Here is a 21,626-nt window from a genome sequence, read left to right as displayed (position 1 = left end):
CAGAATTGAATTCCAGTTGTTGGCTGTTACCAGAACATCCAGGTTTCTTCACGGCATAACATTCATCATCCTAAATGACTAGGACGACGCCAGTCTCGATGGATCTATCAGGCTAGTGCTCATCCTTTATCTTTTAATCATAACCTTTCTCTCTCTCACACACCTTTTCCCCATTAGTCATTTTCAAAATTAGAAACATTTGAATTTTATTTAAATTCAATCATAATTTAGTCATTAAGTACCGTGTTGTGCATCAGTTCCATCCCCAATAGTTACTTTATTCTATGAGCATTTTTAGAGATTATTCTGAGCTACCACTGATGGCACAGCACCGGCACAGTACTGATATAATCTTTCCTCTTACTAGAGGTTTGTTATAATAGTGACATTTTTCAACAGAAATAAACATACAAAGGAAATAAAAAAGTTTCTTATTGGGAAGTGTTACTAGACTGTTTGTTATACTACGTAATTGAAACTCTTCACGTAGATACTTCAAAATGACCGACGAAAGAGGGAAAAGCTTTAAAAATGAACATGGACAAATATAGCTTCCGCTTTCATTATACAGTATGGCGCTAAATTCGTTGTACAAAAGCAGAGGAGTGATTCCTGAGAGTAAAACAAACAAAAAAGTTCCAATAAACATAGGGCGAAAACCGAATCGTTTACGTTATAGGCTGCCAAAAACATGAAAAAATGAATTTTAAAGGTTCATAGCTCAAAAACTATGGGACCTACCTTGGTCGGGTCAAGACTTCACTTAGGAACTAGTATGTGCCCTATCCAAAAATGTGTGTTTCAGAATACTGAGGTGCTTCCACAACAATTTTTATAGAGGGAGTTTGACTACGGGCCTATGATATAAAGTACTCTCCAACTACCTCCATAAGAATTGTTGCGTGACTATCTTAGGATTCTAAAACATGTATTTTTGGATAGAGCACATACTAATTCCTAAGTGAAGTCTTGACGCGACTACAGAAGGTCCCATAGTTTTGGAGCTATGGACCTTTAGATTTCATTTTTTCATGTTTTCGGCAGCCTATAACACGTAAACGATGGGGTTTGTTTGTTTTACTCTCAGGAATCACTCCTCTGGTTTTGTACAACGAATTTAGCGTCATACTGTATATATATATATATATATATATATGGTAGCCTTTTTTTCTGCAAAGTCTGCTGTAGGATCCTCCGTCTCTCTTCATGTACACCCCTAATGGACAAAACACGTCACACACTGTAATCCATACATAATGGATCTGTACATACAACTATACTCATTGTATTGACCGTCAATTTTTAAACTGCTAGCAATATGCTCACTAAGGTCGCCGGTGGGCTGAGATCTTCGAAAGTATATTTCCTATACAAATCCACATGCTGTGGTACGAGTCGGACGAAGTATACGACGTGCATTTAAATGCATTACTACCACGTATATTGAACCTAACAAACGGTTGAAGGTAAAAGTGTGTATGTGGGGAGGAGAGGGGAGGAGGGATGAGAAAAAAATATCAGAGGGCAAGGTGATATCTGAAAATTTTAAATACCAATTACAATGCACTACCATGAAATATGCATTTTCTACATCATTTTTGAAAAACATGGAAAAGCAAACAACTTTTCTACAAGAAAATATGTCCTGTGTGGCAAAGTTTACGAAATGGCCACCATTTAATTGTGAGTCCTTGTTCATTCAAATAAAACGTCCAATCGTTATAAATTACAATCAATTAGAGATAGATGAATGAAACAAGAAGTGAGATCGGGAAAAGTCAGAAGGCGCAGCGAAGGGAGCGCTCTGTCTGTACCACAAGGCTTCATATCGTCATCCGAAAATTTTAAATGGCAAATTATATAACTTGCTACATCATTGAAAGGATAAGGGAAAAAGGGAAAATCCTTTATAGGAAGAGTTTTTTATGCGGGACACCATGTAAGAAATCACCAACATTTTATTGTAAGTTTGTGCCCAATACGATAAAACTCAGTTAAATAGTTATAATTTCGTAAACGGCGTCCCACCCGAATAAAAGAAAAAAAAATCCTATAAAAGTTGTTTGTACTTCTATGATCCCTTCAACAATGTATCAAATTATATACTTTACCACTTAGAAATTTTCTATGATAGGGGTTCCATGATAGAAGTCCTTCCTTGTAGGGTACGAAGAGATCTCCATTCGATATAATATTTAAATTTTCTTATCTTTTTGTTCATCCTTTTGTGTCCAACCTTCAGTGATTTATAAACATTGGACGTTTCATCTCATTCTGCAAGAACTCACCATTAAATAGTGGCCATTTCGTAAACAGTGCCCCAAGTGAAAACTCTTTTTTGTACAAAATGTGTATGTTTTTCCACGTTCTTTTCAATGATGTAAACAATTATATACACTTACTGTTTAAAGTTTTCTTGCCCTATGATAGGGGTTCTTGTGGGGTAAGAATAGGGTATCATTCGATGCCCCCTCTGACATTTTCTTATCCCATTTTTCGTTTCATTCTTTTACTTCTAGCTGTTTTTGATTTAAAATCACTAAACGATTTATCTGCAACATCCGATATATATATATTTAAGAAGCTCTTCCATTAGCTACTCCACTCCGAGGATACACGCATAATCAGAATATGCATGAAACACACACAGATAATTCAATCTCTGCTGCAACACCTGCACTGCGAAAATGAGCTTTCAAAATTCTTAGCTCTTAAATGTTTCCTTGTACTTTAGTTTAAGCTAACGTTTTTTAATCGATAAGAGTACTAGTCAACAGTCTACAGGAACAGATGTTTTGGATATTCTGTACAATCATTCGGGCCAAGTTTTTACTGTGGCCAAATTTTTATTTTATCTTTCTAGTAAGTCTCTATAACTGAGAACAAAGTAATACGAGAAGAAATCAACAAGCAAAGGGACTTCAGCAATTTTCCGTACTAGGATTTGGTAACACTGCTAGTATCCAGCGTTGAATTAGTGTCGTCTGCAACACTTCTATGCAACGTGTTATTCTTATTCCCGAGTTAGTCGTTGGAGTGTAGCAGACTGTTAAACATGGCAGCTCCATTTTCGATCTGCACGAAGGAGGGAACGAGGGCAGTGATTCGCTTTTAGTTTGTGGAAAATATTACACCTGCGGGAATTATTCGTAGAATGCAAGCGCAGTATGGTGACAGCTGTCTATCGCGAAGTAAGATTATGAATGGATAGAGCGTTCCAAACAGGGAAGAACTTCTTTATGTGATGAGGAAAGGTCGGGCAGGCCATCGACGTCCATGGCTGAGGACAATTTGAAAGTCGTTGAGGATATGGTGATGGAAAACAGAATTATTACAGTGGACGAAATCGCCAATACTTTACATATCAGTCATGGTTCAGTATTCCATCTTCGGAAACTGTGGGTAAAATGGGTTCCGAAAGAATTGTCAGCGCAGCATAAAGCACAAAGGATGGACATCTCTCGTAAACATTTGGCCCGTTATCGTCGCGAGGGAGATGGATTCGGAGTTGAGGTTCGAATTACTGGGAACACCCACCATACAGTGCAGTCCTGGCTCCAAGCAATTTTCATATGTTTGGACTGTTGAAGGAAGAGCTCAGAGAAGAATTACAACGATGCAGAAGTCATTGATGAGGTGCAAAATTGGTTACATACAGATGCAATCGAAAAACTTTTTTTCCGACGGAATCAAAAACTTAAGAAACGTTGGGAAAAGTGCGCTGAAGTGCAGGGAGATTATGTAGAAAAATAATGTATGTTTCAGTTTTTTATCATTAGAATAAATATATCTTTTCTCAAAAGTCACTTTACTTTTTGATTTCTTCCCGTACTTTCTTTAAATAAATAATAGGTAAAATGTTCTATCTAATGTAATATATAGGATCAACGGAATCTTTGTAATATACAGAATCATGCGACCTATATTGAATATATAGAATTGGGCCCCTATATATATATATATATATATATATATATATATATATATATATATATATATATATATATATATACAAGGGCGGATCCAAGGGGGGGCTACGGGGCTATAGCCCCCCCCCCCTTGACGGTCAGGTGTACACTGGATAAAATGGGCTTCATTCCTGCTTTACACTGGATAAAGCGGCAAACTATGGTTTAGCCCCTCCCTTAATCATATCCTGGATCCGCCACTGTATATATATATATATATATATACAAGATATACAACTTTGCTTCCGCCGTTTTTTCCGCAAAATATAACGCTTTAATGAAACAAATTGCTTACCCAGGCGTTATTCAAAGTATTGTCCATCGCTGGCCACTACTTTCTTCCATCTTTCGGGCAGCATACGAATGCCGCGTCGAAAAAAATATTTCATCTTTGGAGGCGATCCACGAATCGATCCACTTTTTTGACTTCTTCATAAGATCGGAAGTGTTGGTCAGCCAGGTCATGCGCCATTGATCGAAACAGGTGATAATCAGAGGAAGCGATGTCTGGAGAGTACGGCGGGTGGGGCAGGACTTCCCATCTTAACGTTTCCAAGTACGTTTTGACCACTTTTGCATCGTGGGGTCAAGCGTTGTCGTGCTGCACAATCACTTTGTCGTGCCTCTCGCTGTATTGCGGCCGTTTGTCCTTTAATGCTCAGCTGAAACGCATTAATTGCGTTCGATAACGATCACCTGTGATTGTTTCACTTGGTTTTAACAGCTCATAGTACACGACGCCGAGCTTGTCCCACTAAATGCAGAGCATGATCTTGGAGCCATGAATATTCGGTTTGGCCGTCGACGTGGAAGTATGGCCGGGATATCCCCATGATTTTTTGCGTTTAGGGTTATCGTAATAAACCCATTTTTCGCCCCCGGTCAAATGCGATGCAGAAATCCCTTCCGTTTTTGCCTCTGAAGCAACTGTTCACAAACACACAAACGCCGTTCAACGTCTCTTGGTTTCAAATCATACGGGACCCAAGTTCCTTTTTTCTGAATCATACCCATGGCTTTGAGCCGTTTTGAAATGGCTTGCTGTGTCACTCCCAATGATCGTGCCAATTCTTCTTGAGTTTGACGCGAGTCTTCACTCAGCAATGTCTCGGAAAACGGCGAAAGCAAAGTTGTACACTTTGTATATAAACTTATACAATAAATGAAATAAGGGAATTAATGTTGTAATGAAATTATATCTACCTACCTTTGATAAATTTTGCTAGATCGTTTTCTTGAAAACGGTTTAAGCCCTGTCTGTTCAGATTGTCTATCGAAGTCTTACATAATTCCTCTAAAAGTTTCACTACTTCTTGAGACTTTGGAAATCCCTTATGAGCAACTGAAAAAGATCAAATACAGAATACGTATTAACAAATTGCAACTACCATATAGAGCCTATTTTATATACATCACTTGAGCCCGGATTTCCATGCACAAACAAACCCCGAGATATGCATGCAAATATGCACGAATAATATAAAAAATAATATGCATTAAAAATGTAACATATGCACTGAAATATACACTAAGAAAATAAAATGTCAATTTCTTACAAAAAATATATCTTAATGGCCTCTGTTTGCAATTAACTATGAACATCTTTAGGTTTTCTTCCGTAAACTCTCTGCGTTTATCAGTGAGAAACGTTTTGTAGATCGAAAAATTCCTTTCTACATCAGCAGAAGTCACTGGTGCATTTGAAAAACACCAGATGTCTTTCTGTGTTAGATCCCCTTCCAATTCCAGGTTTTCACTATTAAATACATTTCCAGTGTCACAGATTGTATTGTACCCGCGGTTTTTGCCTAATACTTGGCAAAGTTTATCTGACGGTATTTTCGCAACATCGTGAGTTTCACTGCATAACGTCTGCGATAATTCGCCCAACAAGGAGAGTGAATGCTGCAAAGCATTGTTACGGAATTCCAACTGTGTAATAATTCTTCTCGAGGAGTGGTTGTGTACATACTTAATTTTGTTCTCAATACCACTAGTAGAGAAACATTTTTGTGACATATAAATAGCGGCTGCGCCATAGGGATTTAGTGAGTCTACAACTGTCTTCACTTGATTTAAGTTATCTGCATAATACGATACAGCTTCTAGCCACAAGCCCCATCGGATTAAAACTGGTTGCGAAGGCACCGGAACATTTTTCGCACTTCGAACATTTCACGCGAAAGATACGTACGCGCAACTTTCACACATACGTTCTTAGCGCATCTACTGCCGAATATTGGGAGATCTGATTGCTTCTGCTACGCGATGAAGAGCATGTCCAAGACAAGTCATGTGGACGAATTTAGGATACAACCCTTCTATTATTCTATACATTTTATTCTATATCTGCCTTTACAGAGATTCAGTTCACCTTAAATATAATCTACTTTCTTGTGATATATACTCTGAAATATGTTAGTATGCAGCAATAAAATTCGGAAATATGCAGTATCCTGAAAAGTTTACGAAATATGCATGCGCATCGAAATTCACTCAAAATATGCACTTATATGCGCTATCAAATGCATCAAAAACGAATACTTACAAGTCCGTCGGAAAGAAGAAAATACTTTCTATACGTTTATGCATGTTACTATAAATATGCATTTTGCAAATAAATCCGGGCTGTACACATCACAAAAGTAAAATAGTCAATCTTTTTAAAAGAAACGGTTCACAATATTTCGTTCAATCATATTAGCCTAAAGGAAGAGAATAAAAGCTGAATACAAAAAAGTTTCCTCGATTTTTCTTTTTCTGTTTCTACCTTCTAATGACCTTTCTCTTTCAGTCGCATCATAATAACTGCCTAACTTCAGCTTAAGGGATATGGAGATTCAATCCCACAGACCGTGCGAGATTAGATGCAACAACACGTGTAATATCAGAGATAGTGGGGTATAGGTAAGGGGGGATGACAAGTCCCCTCCTTTAGTGCATTAATACTGAAAATGTATTCTGCTTACATGCAGTATTTCATTTATGATACTGATGATACGACACTTCTTTATAATTTATCACAAAAATATTGTTGTACAAACAGGTTCCAAACATTTTCTTCCCAGCACCTCTATTTAACCCTCGATAAGATTTCAGCAAATCAAAAATGAAATGAAATGAAATGTATAAGTTTTACGTCCTACGGTTATGCCGGCTAGGCTAAGTGAGACGGTGATGATATGAACTGAATCAAATGGTGGAACGAAGAAAGTGTTAAGAAACGGAATAACCCCAAGAAAACCCGCGTACACGGATTATGTCCACCACACAGCCCACTTAGCGCGACCTGGAATCGAATCAAGGACCCCATGCACCAGAAGTAAATACTCTACCACTGAGCCACCGCAGCCTATTTCAGCAAATCTGTTACATGCTGTACTTTTAGTCTCTTCGAATTCTTTTGTCTGCAGCATATGGATCAAAATTTACGAACTACGGTGCGAGCAGAATGCATTTTAAAAAGCACGTGAATTCTCTATTTTCGATGGGAACACTAAAATTTTTTGCTGTCGACACAGCATCATGAGACAATTAAGAAGATACTTGAATTTAGAGGTATCAAATTCCGACCCAGAAAGTCAGAAATAATAGACCTCGCATCGTGCAGTCGAACGAGCGGGATGTGGTTGGCCATAGCTGTTTACGGACGGTAGTAAAAGAGAGCTTAGTTCATAGAGAAAACTGAAAAGAATATAATTTCGGCCGGCCATGTGATGCAGATTACTCCCGATGATACGTGGTCAGTGATTGGCTCTCACCGCAACATTTTTGATCTTTCCAGATCAGTATATGTAATGACATATATATAAGGGACGTTCGAGTCAATCTGATACTTTTATTTTTACAATTTAAAATCGAATCTCAGGGCACGGTAGCGCGTGTAGTAGGAACTGGAATTGTGTTCTGTTACTGGTAGGCGGCTCTCATTTCATACGTCAGCCCAGAGATCGTTATTCAGGATGGCGGCTAACTGTGGATAAAGTTTTTAGTGAAGGAGGGCATAAAGTCAGATGAAATTTACAGAAGACTTCACTCACAATACGGTGAAGAGGTACTCAGACGCAGTAAGACATTTAAATGATGCAAGCTATTAAAAGATGGCCGTACGCCTAATACGCAGTGGATCTCAATATACAGCCGTCATTCCTGGAAACATTCAGAGTGCTGGAACAGCTTATTATTGACAATCCTCGCATAACTTCTTGTGAAACTGTCAACGTGTGTAATCTTACGTTAGGACAGTAAACACATAATCATTCGCTATTCCGAAAATTGAGTGCACACTGGGTTGCAAAACAACTTTGCACTTTTGAGCAAAGAGTTGTAGTCTGAACTAAATTGAAAGACCAGTATGATAAAGAAGGCCAGTTTGGGCTTCTAAAACATACCTTGGAGGTCAACATTTCCAAGTGATGAACTGAAAGAGGCTGTTCTAACACATAATGACATTTTCCTATGGTTCACACGTAATGACATCTTTCTATGCTAAAGATTTGCAATATCTGGGATAAATCTGTAACTACAACAGGGGGCTATGCAGAGACATAAATGAAGTTTCCAATCCTTAAAATGTATTTTATTCTATTTTGTATTATATTATATTATATTTTATTTATTTATTTATTTTTACAAAAAGTCCCAGATTGAGTCGAACGCTCCTCGTGTATACCAATATGTAGGGCATGAAATTTCATATCTCAATCCAGTAGCCAGATCAAAATTTGGACATTTTTTCTCAGACAGATCTAGTACGCAAATGCATATCGCCACACCGAATGCACATTGCTAATAGTAACCGATTCTCATCATATAAATGCCTCCTTTGACAAGTATCTGGCTACAGCAGTGATCAGAAACTCTTATATATAGTGGAATTCAATATTATGTACTCTCCTCGAATCACCCGTTTGTCCTCCCTTTTGCCTCCAGAAGATTCCAACATGTCGTTTTAAAAAATTCTTAATTTGTATTCATACACGTTAACGACCAACTTTCGAATTCATAGTATACTACACGAAATAAAATAAACCCACGATTCAGCGGACTAATTTAGGCGAAAGAATGTTAGTAAAATTGAAAAAGCCCATTATATCGAAAAGTATGTTATGAACAGTATTTAAAATAGGATATTACGTCGTTGAGGTGTCGAAAGCCTTCATCCATCAAGACAAAACAGCCAGTCACACGGCTCGAACAACTGTGGCATACATGACCCGCAAAGCGCGTAAAACTGGAATTCATGCTATCCCATACTCAGACATCCCTGTCAAGTCTCCCAACGCTGCACCCATGGACTTTTGTGCTTTTGGGTGTTTGAAGCAAGCGATTTCCTTCCGTCGCCCACGCACATTGACTGGCTTGTGGAAAGTTTGCACGGAGGAATGGTCCAAACTTGATCAGATTTATCTGAACAGAAGCCTACTCCAATGGAAACTTCGGTGCCAGGCTATAGTTTATAGTCAGGGTCGTCATATCGAGCACAACCACTGGTAAAAATACGGTTTAACGCCCTAGCGACAAAATCGTTTCCATAAATGTGGCCCAACCAGGAGCGTCATTTCAGATTTTGCTTGGGGGCGGGGGGGCAAGACCCCTTGATTTAGGTAAAATTTCTCGTTTTTCACTGATTTACCATTATTCTTTTGATAAAATCTATATAAATCCCAAACTCAGGGGGGGAATTGCCCCTCCCTGCCCCTCCTAAATGACGCCCCTGGGCCCAATCTTCAGTAGTACAAACAATACCCTATTGAAGAATATAATACGGTATTTGTAGTATAAACAACACCGTATTGACCCGAATACAGCACAATATATGTAGTATAAACAATAACGTATTGGCCAGAATATTGCACGATATTTGTAGTACAAACAATACCGTATTGGCCCAAATATAGTACGTCATTTGTTGTATAAACAATACTTTACTGGCCAGAACATACTACAATATTCGTAGTATCTCTCGCGACCTTGCAGTGCCTTACGTTGGTCACCTTGGTGTTATGTTGGCATGTTTGTATAACACTAGTTAACAAATTTAAACTTTTTGTTTGTTACATGAGAAAAATCACCTGATCTTAAAGGAACTTTTTGCGCTGAATTCGAATATGCACTCGGTTTCTCTCCATCACGTACAGTTTTCCCGTAACAGAGGGATTTTCGGGAAATTCCCTCAGAAATTTCCCTTTTCAGATATTTTATTCCCCTAGCTCCTGTCCCCTTACATATAGTAACAAAGAAATTATACCTAAGTATACCTTGATTTATATTTAATAAACCCTAAAAGTTTCGTAAAAATCGCTTTGTTCTTACTAGAGAAATAATATATTTGTATGTATACTGTGTGCACTGTTTATTGCACCTGATAGTAATGCTTTCAGATCTTCTGAGTTGGGGTAAAAACGATTTGCTTTATTACTACAAACACAGACATAAAAATGAATATTTACAATAGTCAACAACACACTTGTATTGCTCTCTGTAAATTAGAAACGTGTATAAAAATAGAATGTACTTCCAACGTATATTTTTTTTTAAACGTACAGTATATGTATATCTTAATACATATATATACAATTCTCCAAGTTTTTTCGTTTTGTTCATGAAATGGTTATCAATATTTGTTATCAAATGTAACAGAATGCAAAAGAACTTCCACTTCCCGAGCCCCCTACCAACTGGGAAGAGATATGGCCAAAAGACTCTGATGATGATCATGACCTTGATGAACCATCGACATCAACATGTACATCCAAGGATCCAACGTTCATCCCTGACTGTGTTCGCGAGCCACATTTCATCCGGCAATGTGAACTTAATGACCTAGTCCGTGATTTGCACCTGACAAAACAAGAGGCGGAACTTCTGGGATCAAGGCTCCAGCAGTGGAACTTATTGGATGCAGAAACGAACATATCAGTGTACAGGAAAAGGCATGTTCCATTTTCAAGCTATTTCTCAATGCAAGATAATGTGTGCGTATGTACGGATATAAATGGGTTGATGGCGGAGCTAGGAATTCCTTACGTTCCAGAAGAATGGAGGTTATTTATCGACGCGTCAAAGGTCAGCCTTAAAGCTGTCCTTTTACATAATGGAAATAAAAAACCTTCTATACCACTTGCGCACTCAGTGAAGATTAAGGAATCCTATGACACCATGACAACTTTGCTAAATCTTATAAATTACAAGGACCATTGTTGGCAAATATGTTATGATCTCAAGGTAGTTGGTATTTTATTAGGACTGCAGTGCGGTTACACGAAGTACCAATGTTTTTTATGTTTATGGGATAGCCGAGCTGATGACAAACATTATGAAGTGAAAGAATGGGAACCTAGAGTGAATTACGTACCTGGAGAATGCAACGTCAAATACGCTCCTTTGGTAAATCCTAATAAGATATTACTACCGCCACTTCATATCAAGTTAGGACCTATGAAAAAAATTGTCAAAGCCATGGACACATCTGGTGAAGGTTTCAAGTATTTGCGAGATAAGTTCCCTAACCTGAGTGATGCTAAGATTTCAGCGGGAGTGTTTATTGGTCCCCAAATTAGGAAATTAATGCTCAAAGATAGCTTTGACAGCAAGTTAAACAGTGCTGAGCTAGCTGCCTGGACAGCATTTAAGTGTGTTGTGCGCAACTTTCTGGGCAATAACAAAGCTGAGAGTTACACAGAAATCGTACAGGACATGATACAGAAATACAAAGAGTTGGGTTGTAGGATGTCTTTAAAAATCCACTTTTTGCACTCCCACCTCAGCTTCTTTCCTGCTAACCTAGGTGCTCTCAGCGACGAACAGGGGGAAAGATTCCACCAAGATATAATGGCAATGGAGAAAAGGTACCAGGGACGATGGGATCCTTCAATGATGGGGGACTATTGTTGGGGTCTTGTTAGAGAATGCAACATTTCTTACAAAAGAAGGAAGTAGTGTACGTATTTGTAACCCAATGGAAGTTTCATATATTGTGATAGTTTTGATTGTCTTTTCATGACCTTTTGGTACATTTGTATTATTGTTTATTGTAAATTGTTACACTTGTAAATTATATTGTATTATATTTTATATATGTGTTTGTGGTAATAAAGCAAAACGTTTTACCTCAACTTAAGAGATCTGAAAGCATTACTATAAGGTGCAATAAACAGTACACACAGTATACATACACAGTATACATACAAACATATTTATTTCTCTAGAAAGAATAAAGCGATTATTACGAAACTTGGTGGGTTTGTTAAATATGAATCAAAGTATACTTAGGTATAATTTCTATGTTAGTATATGCAAGGGGACAAGATCTTGGGGTGTAAAATAAACAAAAAGGGAAATTTTTGAGGGATTTTCCCGAAAATCCCTCTGTTACGGGAAAATCGTACGTGATGGAGAAAAACCGAGTGCATATTCGAATTCAGCGCAAAAAGTTCCTTTAAGAACAGGTATTTCCTTTTATGTAACAAAACGTTTGTTAACTAGTGTAATCAGCGCAAATTTCTATACATATTGTTTGAGTTTCATGTCCCACGATATTACATCCAGGCTAAGGGTGATGATAAGATGAATGATAATAGTGGAATGAAAAAGGTAGAGGAAACGGAAGAACTGCAAGAAAACCCACACACAGTTTATATACGTCAAAGCTTACTTAGCGGGAGCTGGGACTGACCCAGGAACCCACGCGCTACTGGTGAGCGTTCTACCACTAAGCCACCGCGGCCGCCTCCTTCCTCCATTTTCATGTTGAGTGACAAACCAAACTCCTTTGTGTGGTGTACATTTTGGCTCTGGTACCTGTTCTGAAATGAACTGAATCTATCGTTTTCGGATGACAATTTGGCCACATTTCTATTTTGGAAAGTCATTTTAGAAGCGACAATGGGAAAATTATTTTACGGAATTAACGAACAATTATGCCTAACAGCTATCACGAAATGAAATGAATATACCGTTTTCAAGCACGAAAGAGTGATATAACCGGGTACTGGCTTTCGGAAAATTCAAAATAGCGAGATTATGTTGGAAGAAGTGCCAAAAATTTGAATGAATTCACATCTCGGATCAGTAAGTCACTTACGCGAGAAACCAAAATGTTGAACGTTTTTTTTAAACTTTTTCCACTAATTTATTCATTATCGGAAGAAGTCTTCAATTAGTATGTCAAGAAACGTCAGTTTAATGTTATTCTTTGCTGTTTTAACCAACACTGTGCTATCAATTCTGGTTGCAAAGGAGAAATATTGAACTTGGGAGATGGAACTTGTTCTTGAAATGAAAAATCCACATGAACGAAAAAAAAAAAACATACCTATTACTGTTTTTCCTCTCAGTGGATCACAATTGATGTCCATGTGTGTGCGCTTTATCCGGTACTTTGTCCTATCTGTTGCTGACTCTTGGTACTATTCGGCTATATATGTATGCATACGTAGAAGAAAAATATCAACGTAAAAAAGGGCAAAATATTTGACTAACCCTATTCCTTTTAACGCGGTTTTCAATATTAAAACGCCGTTTTCTCGAAAATAAGAGTTTTGCGACATTCCTTCTTTTTTCCCCCTTACCCTTCAATTGAATTGAGAAGTTGCTGCAGATTTCTACAGCTTAATCAATTTCATTTCGGACTTAATCAATTTCAAAAAGCTGCTTCTCGCTATCTATTACCGTTTTTAGTCTATTTCTATGGTGGCTAATGTTGAAACGGGAAATGGTTGATTCCTATCACTTACGGGAAATTAGGAATTAAATCTATGGCCATTTAGCACGTCACGTATATGAGGGATGACGTCCCTCGGCGAGCACACTTTTCGATGAAAGTGAAGGAAGGGAGTGGACCATTATATTAGGTACCATCTTGGCATTTGCCTGGTATGAATGGGGGAAACCCAGGAAAAACTTCATTCAAGATGGCTGGCCTGAAAAAAGCTGTTACACTTTTTCGAGCGAGTGTCCCCACCGGAAATCGAACCCGGGACCGCCCGCATCAAAGGCAAGAATGTTAGCGACTATGCCACTCGGGACCACACTATCACTTACGGTTTGAATAGATAACTAAAGGAGGATATGGAACCTATTCTTGGGGCACTAAATCGATATATATTGATATTTCTTACCGTTTTAGTTCTCATACCTGTCATCCTACAGACAGACAGAAAGACAGACGGACACAGCCGTGCTACAATACTCTCTGTATTTACGCAAAGCATAATTTGGAAGTCTAATAATTTAAACACCAAATTCTGTTGACTGAGTTTGACCATCCAAATCGCACAAGACATGAGCGAATAGTTCAACACGATTAGAATTACATGTACTGTCGTGAAAATGAATGACACTGGCCTCCTGTAACGAAGTGTATTTACTATAAATCTTACCATCAATATTTAGGAATGTCTTCCACCCACAAATGGCACTTTGGTAAAATCCATACCACGCTTCCATACCGCCTCCAAGATTAAGAACCTGGTCCCTCGGTTCAGTAAAGAATGATCTTCCAACTTGAGTAAAACTGCATCAAGGAAGAAAAAGGGGGAAAAAAATCAGTAATATCACAACTGTTTTTTTTTTTTTTTTTTTTTTGTGTTAAGTTTCATTTCGTTAAGAATAATGTTTTGTTAGTTAAACAAAGCTTTTAATAACAGTAATATTAATAAATGAATGTTTTATACTGCTATTAGGTAGTCGGTTGATAAAAATATTCCATGAAATGCTACAGTGACTGCGAAGACTTGTGAAGCCTGGACTCTACATAAATCAGAGAACTACTTTCCTTCACGTGTGATGCATCGGAAGAATTCGGAACGATTCGTGGAGCTGTCTTCTCAACGCACACTTCAGAAAAAGTGAAACAGTAGAAGTGCATCAACAATGTTGCCAAACTTAGAAGCCATGGCAAACAAACAAACAAACAAACAACAACAACAACAAAATAGCACTTAAAGGACTATAACGTGAACACTAACAATTATTCGATATAAATGGTAATAATAATAATAGAAAAATATAAAATAACAAGCACAACAATAACAACAAATTGAAACTTTGCGCCAATCCGACAACATTGTACTCTCAAGAGATGTTCTCCGTATAGCGCGAGAACGATATTGGCAAATTTTCGTGGGTGAGTTTGACGACCGGGACACACTCTCGCGTTCTAGGTCAAGCTTCACGAATCCTCGCGATCACTATATCAATCCCTATCATGTATAGTTGTCCCAATCACGGACAAAAATAAAAGAATAAAATGTTTCAATGTCATATGAAAGGCTCAAGCAATTACCTAATTTTTATCTAAACTGCATTAGTAGCAATATTTAGATATGCTGATTTCAGCAATTTGACTTGTAAATGTTATATTCTTTTGTTAAAAATTTACTCGGCTTTAGTTTAATTAATGGGGATGATGATGATTTACATTCCGACCCGAAAGAAGAGAAAAAATGACTTCCTATGATTACGCACAAATCAAAGTTCCTTGGCCCCGCGTAGCGTAGTAGCTAACGCTCTCGCCTTTTGTTCCCAGTGGAGGCACTCGGTCGAAGAAGTGTTAAAAGCTTTTTTAGGCCAGCCAACATGAATGAGGTTTTCCTCATTCACACCAGGCAAAAGTCGGGATGGTACCTACCATATAGGTTCCAGGCCGCTTTGCTTTGCTTTGCTTTGCTTTTCTTTGCTTTCTTTTCTTTTCTTTTCTTTTCTTCTCTTCTCTTCTTTTCTCTTCCTTTCCTTTCCTTTCCTTTCCTTTCCTTTCCTTTCCTTTCCTCGGATAGTGTGCTCGCCGACGGACGTCATTCCTCAAAATATGACGGGCTAAATATCCTTAGACACTGAAAGCCCAGAAATATAAATCCTAACTCCTAAATCAAAGTTACTTTCAATAAATCTTCTATTCAATATATTGCATAGACTAGAAGTTACTAAGATCATATCGTAGGCGATTATCTTAATTGCTAAACCAGAGGAGAAAGGAAAAACCTTCCGTAAAAAATACAATAATAATAATAATAATAATACAAAATTATGACATCGTAATAAATACCAAAGCAAAACAATTTCTACAAATTCGTAACCGGTATTACAACAGGCCTTCATGAAATATTCCATGAAATGGTGGAAATATTCCATGACTAATATTTGAGCAAGAATAAAGAATTATTATCAATCCAATGCATATATTAAAATTTACAATGCCATTCATAATGTTTTACTAAATCACGTCTGCTCATTTATATATTAGTTTGGCTTTAATCTGTGAAAATATTTTTCACTTTCTTCGTCTGTCTAGAGATACTAATATCTTTGCAGTTTCCAATTAACTCTCGAAGATATTTACTCAAGACCATTTTATTTCATTTTATTCATGACTTCACTTAACATTATTTTAGCAGTCACTCGAAGATTTTCAGCACGTGTCTGACATACTCAACGATTTCACTAAGCTTATAACAACGAGAGAAAACCTATATATGTTTGCTTACAACGATAACTTCATTAACTTTACCGGTACGTACAGCTATTGAAGTTACTGTTGGGTGTCAATTGATGTGTGCAACTAACAATGTATACTATAGTTAATTATATTAGATTTGTTTAGCGTTCCTTTCCACAGTAAGGCTATATGAGACGTGGATCAACAGTTTAATGTGCAATCCGAACCACGTGAGCTCCTATTGGGAATGACTGACTGCGCCTGACTAGGATTTGCAAACTCATCGTTAAGCTAATAGTGCTTAACTTCATTAACGTTATTAAAATAATGAGTGAGAGCACTAAATTCCATTGATTGTAAGATTTTTACTGGGCGGTTTCAGCCACTTAAGCTATGGCCTCGTTCATCAGCAAGTTACATTAGGATCGAATAATTTTATACACATAATTTCCACTTTTAGTACAAGGGTTCATTGTTGGAAAGAGACCTCTTGTTAAACTGTTTTTTTTTTTTTTTGTGTGTGTGTGTGTGGGGGGTGGGGGGGATACGGTAATTTCTTTCTGAAAGAAGTGACAACTTAACACTAACATCATGCAAGTCCCATATACACTAAGAAAATGGGAAAATTTCTCTAGGCTATACATCTTCTTTTCTTCATGTAACTAATTCACTTTACATTAAACTAGTCTGTAAAAAATTAAATAGTAATTGTTAATACAGTAACTTATTAATTACGTGATCATCAAGAAACACTTACAGTAAATTCAAGTTTTTGGCTATTAACATAAATACTTTGAATGTGGTAGCTGACTTTCGAAACCAATTTTTTATCGTAATAAAGGTTTATGTTTTGTTCGCTGTTAGGTCAAGCAGTAAACATAAGATCATGTTTTGGAAAATTGAGGAAAAAATATAGATTATTTGAATTTTGTACCTATCAGCCCTAAAATAAACATGAAGATGGAAAATAGCAATAGAAATTAAAATTATACAGAGTTCTTATACATAAAGTACAGAAAAATAAAAGAGCGTACATGTAAATCATAGTTTTAATGACGATTTCGGTCCTGTACTTGTTTTTTTTTTTTTTTTTTTTTTATGCATGTATGTATGTATTTATTTTTTTAAGTTTTATTTTGATAAATAAAAGTTAGGGCGCTGTTGTATGACGCTGTCCCATCTTTTATGTAAGCAACTTCTATCTAAATTCAAAGTTGGATTTTTCGACCTGATGTAAAATGATTCGAACACATTTTTTTCTTTGAAGGATGAAGATTTGAGTAGAACACTTATTTCTCAAATCTTGTGGTTGCTTTTCCTTGTGTAATATTGGTTTGATAGACTTGAGACACTTGTTTCCTCATTCTTCGTAGTTCCTGGTGTGTTTCTTGAGCCTGAGCTCAATGTTCCATTTTGGTGTATCTATATATGTTTCCGAACATTCACATTCTGCCTGGTAAACGCCTGATTGTGATAGTTTGTCTACGAAGTAATTCTTGTAGCGTGATAAAGATTTTTCTAAATTACCAGGCGATGTTGTGGAGTCTTTAAGCCAATTTTTATATCCTATGCATTAATCTTGGCCATAAAAGTAAGGCTATACACTTTTTCTGTTTTTATCAACGAACTAAAAAAGGTCGTTACTGAATTCTCTCTCTATATATATGTGTGTGAGTATATATCTGATATTTGCGAATTTTTCAATTTTGAGCCGCCCATTCTATAAAGAATCAAAAGCGATGGAATTTTTCGCGTCATTCTTACCGTTCCCGAGACACTGGCCAAAAAAGTTCCGATTTCGGGAGATTTAAGAAGCCATATCTCGGGAACCGTAAGTCATAGAGATAATATTGGTGGCTAAGAAAATGGTGAACAGTTTGATACCAATTATTAACCGGTGGCCACTGGTTATATCTGCATTTTCAGTATATATACGGTGATAAAAGTGACAGCTCAATACAACTAATTCAATAGATCCCCTAATACGTAGGTTCCAAATATGTCAGTGTATTATCTATTAAATTTAATCAAATACATTTAATATACAATTTCATGTAAATTTCGAAAAAATAATTCTTTTTAAGTTAGTTCGGGCAATGCTCTTCAAGCATTCTCAACTGGATTTCTTCTGATTTCCGTTGATTTTGAGGATGCTATGAACTTTTTTTTTAAATTTAATTTAATTTTAATTTTTTATTTTTTTTATTTATTTGTCCAACGCATTTTGGTCGTACCCATTTGACCTACCTATGAAGTTATCTTTATAACTGTTGTTGAAGGTTTTGAGTCAGAGAGATCATTCTCTCTGCTCTAAGAAGTGAAGTGAGTCTGTAGCTTTTTCATATAAAATAAATGACAATGTTTGGATCAACTTCTTGTACGGGCATACAGACTAATTTTTCAAATTCAAAATTTTAAACAGTAGTTAGAAATCTTTTCAGGGCTAGGTTTAAAAAAATGAATACGACTAACACACAACTGATAAATGTAAAATCAAGCTCATGCATCTTCCAGAAAACAGGAACACAGTATAAAATACTGACAAAAAGTGTACGGCCTTACTTTTATGGGTAGAATTAACGCGATACAAAAATTGGCTTAAATATTAGGATTCAGTGCCTTCATAACACCGTTTGGCAATTAAAAACTTATCAGGGCAAATTATTAGAATCAGGAGTTCACCAGGCAGGATGTGAATATTCGGAAATATACACTGGTACGATAAAACGGAACAGTGAAATCACGATCAAGGAATATATCAGGAACTCTAAAAATTAGGAACCCCTGTCAAACACATCAACTCAACTAACCACAAGATTACAGAAGTAAATGTGTTAATTCTTCATCCTTCATAGAAAGAAATGTCTTTGAATCGTTTTAGATCAGGTCAAAAAGTCCAACTTCAAACTTGGATAAAGGCTGGTTAAACAAAAGATGACAGCATCACACAAAATCATAACAAATTTCAATTGAGCTTTAGTTATCAAAATCAAGCCACATACAACAATATTGTATACTTTCCATTTCTATTGCTATTTTGCATCTGCATACTTATTTCAGGGCTAAAAATTACAATGTAATGCTCTTGTCAAGATTTGGTAATTCTCCACAAAAATAGTCTTATGTCTACAGCTTGACCTTGCAACAAACAAAATATATATCATTCTTACGACGAAAGATTGATTTCAATAGTTTAGTTGCAGACTCCAAGTGCTTAGGTTAACAGCCAAAAGTCTTGAATTTAGAAGTTTCTTGATGACCACATAATCAATAAAATGTTTTAATAAATATAACTATTTAATTATGTTGCAGACAAGATTAATGTGAAGTGAATTAATAACTTCAAGAAAAGAAGCATAGCTTAAGAGATATTTTCACATTTTGTTAGTATATACAGGATTTTTACAGTTAGAAAAAATGGAAATGAAATGAAATCTTTGAGTTTTACGTCCCACGGTTATGCCGGTTAGGCTAAAGGAGATGGTAATGATGAGAAATGAATGAAATGGTGGAATGAAGAAAGTGGGAGGAAACGGGAGAGCCCCAAGAAAACCCACGAGCACGGTGTTTGTCCACCACAAAGTCCACACACCGCGAGTTGGGATTGAACCAGGGACCCCAAGCACCGGAGGTGAACGCTCTACCACTAAGCCACCGCGCTCCTTTTACAATGTTAAGAGTCAAATTGTATTTCTTTTACAAAGAAATTGCTGTAAAAATTTTTCTACATAAAAAGCACTTTAATAAGAAGTATCTTTTTAACTATGAACTCTTGCACTAGAAGTGAAACATTGTGGTATAAAGTGATTCGATCTTCATACATTAATGAGAAGAGGAAACAACTGATTTAAGCTTATTTTTACACACAAAGTCCTTTGTAAGTGTGAATTCAATAATTTACAAAGTGAAAAAGTTACTTGATTGAATCGGGACTCCCAACAGTCGAACCCGGGTTCTCCGGCATACCGTGCCGATGCGCTAATCACTACACCACCTAGTCCGCTTCCCAGAACAGCCAAACATACCCTCACTCCTGCAGTCGGTGCTCTCCACTCAGACAATATGGCTTGTATCACAACCTAGCTGCAGTGCTTCGACAATCCAGTGTCCATATATATTGAGAACACCTTTTGACAGTTGTGATTTCATATATTAATGAAAGGAGAAAACGACAGATTTAGACTTATTTTTACACACCAAATTATCTGCAGGTGTCAATTCAATAACTTACAAAGAATGAAAAACTGATTTGACTAGACCGGGACTCGAACAATCGAACCACGGATGCCCATGCGTTAACCACTACACCACCTAGTCCCCTTCTCAGAACAGCCATTCTCTCACTCCTGCAGTCGGTGCTCTCGGTTCATTACTTGATGCTGTATTTCTTATTCAGGGTGTCTACTAAAACTCCAAAATGAATTTTCGTGACCTTTTCTTTGCCAAACCATACGATTTAGTAACATTTTCAAGAGCGAATTTGGTCGCGAATTAGGCCAAATTTTCAAGTATGCGATAAAAGCGTGCTTTGCTTGCGATTTGGTAGCGTCTATAGCCGACCATAAACATTTTTCATGGTGAATTTTGAGGTTTTATAGAACAAAATGTTTTAGTTTGTATTCATATTTGTACACATAAAAAAATCGTGACCCAAAAGCTGAATTTCGTGACTTTTTCTTGATTTTCATGACCGTTTTTTTATTCCAGGACTTTCGTGACCGATAGACACCTTATTATTGACAGATTTCATATTTCTTCATATTTTAACGAGGTGACCGAATAGTACACCTATACGTACCGCTCAAATTATTAGTTGTTGTTGGGCGGTAGGAGTAGGATTTGCGGTTAATGTTTCAAATAAGACACCAACGAAGACAAAAGTTACTGTCAAAAATGCCAGCGATTTACAGTCAAGACATAGTATAAGGCATGTTTATTGTTAGGGTTTGAAAATGAAATCTGAGTTTTAACGTCCTACAATTATGCCCGTTAGGCTAAGGGAGATGATGATGATTAAAGCAACTGAATGCTAATGGAAGAATTGGTGAAGTGAAAAAGTCGATGGAAACGGGAGCATCCCGAGAAAACCCACGAGCCCGTGTTGTCCGTCACAGACTTACTTGGCCGGGGACCGAACCAGGGACCCCACGCACCAGAGGTGAGCGCTCTACCACTGAGCCACCGTGCTCTTAGAATTAGTGTTTGACTGTGCGTCGGTTTCT

The 21,626-nt window shown here is 37.0% G+C and overlaps 1 protein-coding gene across 17 annotated transcripts in view; it reads right to left on the bottom strand.

Annotated features, from left to right (window-relative positions):
* Nucleotides 1-21,626, bottom strand: part of LOC145686681 (protein argonaute-2-like) — a 212,267-nt gene that overhangs the window by 100,331 nt on the left and 90,310 nt on the right. For all 17 annotated transcript variants that reach the window (XM_081760200.1, XM_081760204.1, XM_081760201.1 and 14 more), the window contains 2 exons: nt 14,351-14,484; nt 5,176-5,310 (listed from right to left, as the gene is read on the bottom strand). In XM_081760200.1, the coding sequence (XP_081616326.1) occupies nt 5,176-5,310; nt 14,351-14,484 (269 nt within the window). The remainder of the gene's footprint in view (nt 1-5,175; nt 5,311-14,350; nt 14,485-21,626) is intronic.

Source organism: Thermobia domestica, chromosome 5 (assembly GCF_964235325.1).
Source record: "Thermobia domestica chromosome 5, izTheDome1.hap1.1, whole genome shotgun sequence".
In the NCBI taxonomy this organism is placed as follows: Eukaryota; Metazoa; Arthropoda; class Insecta; order Zygentoma; family Lepismatidae; genus Thermobia; species Thermobia domestica.
Note: the sequence above shows the minus strand (reverse complement) of the source record. Positions and strands in the feature narration are given on the sequence as shown.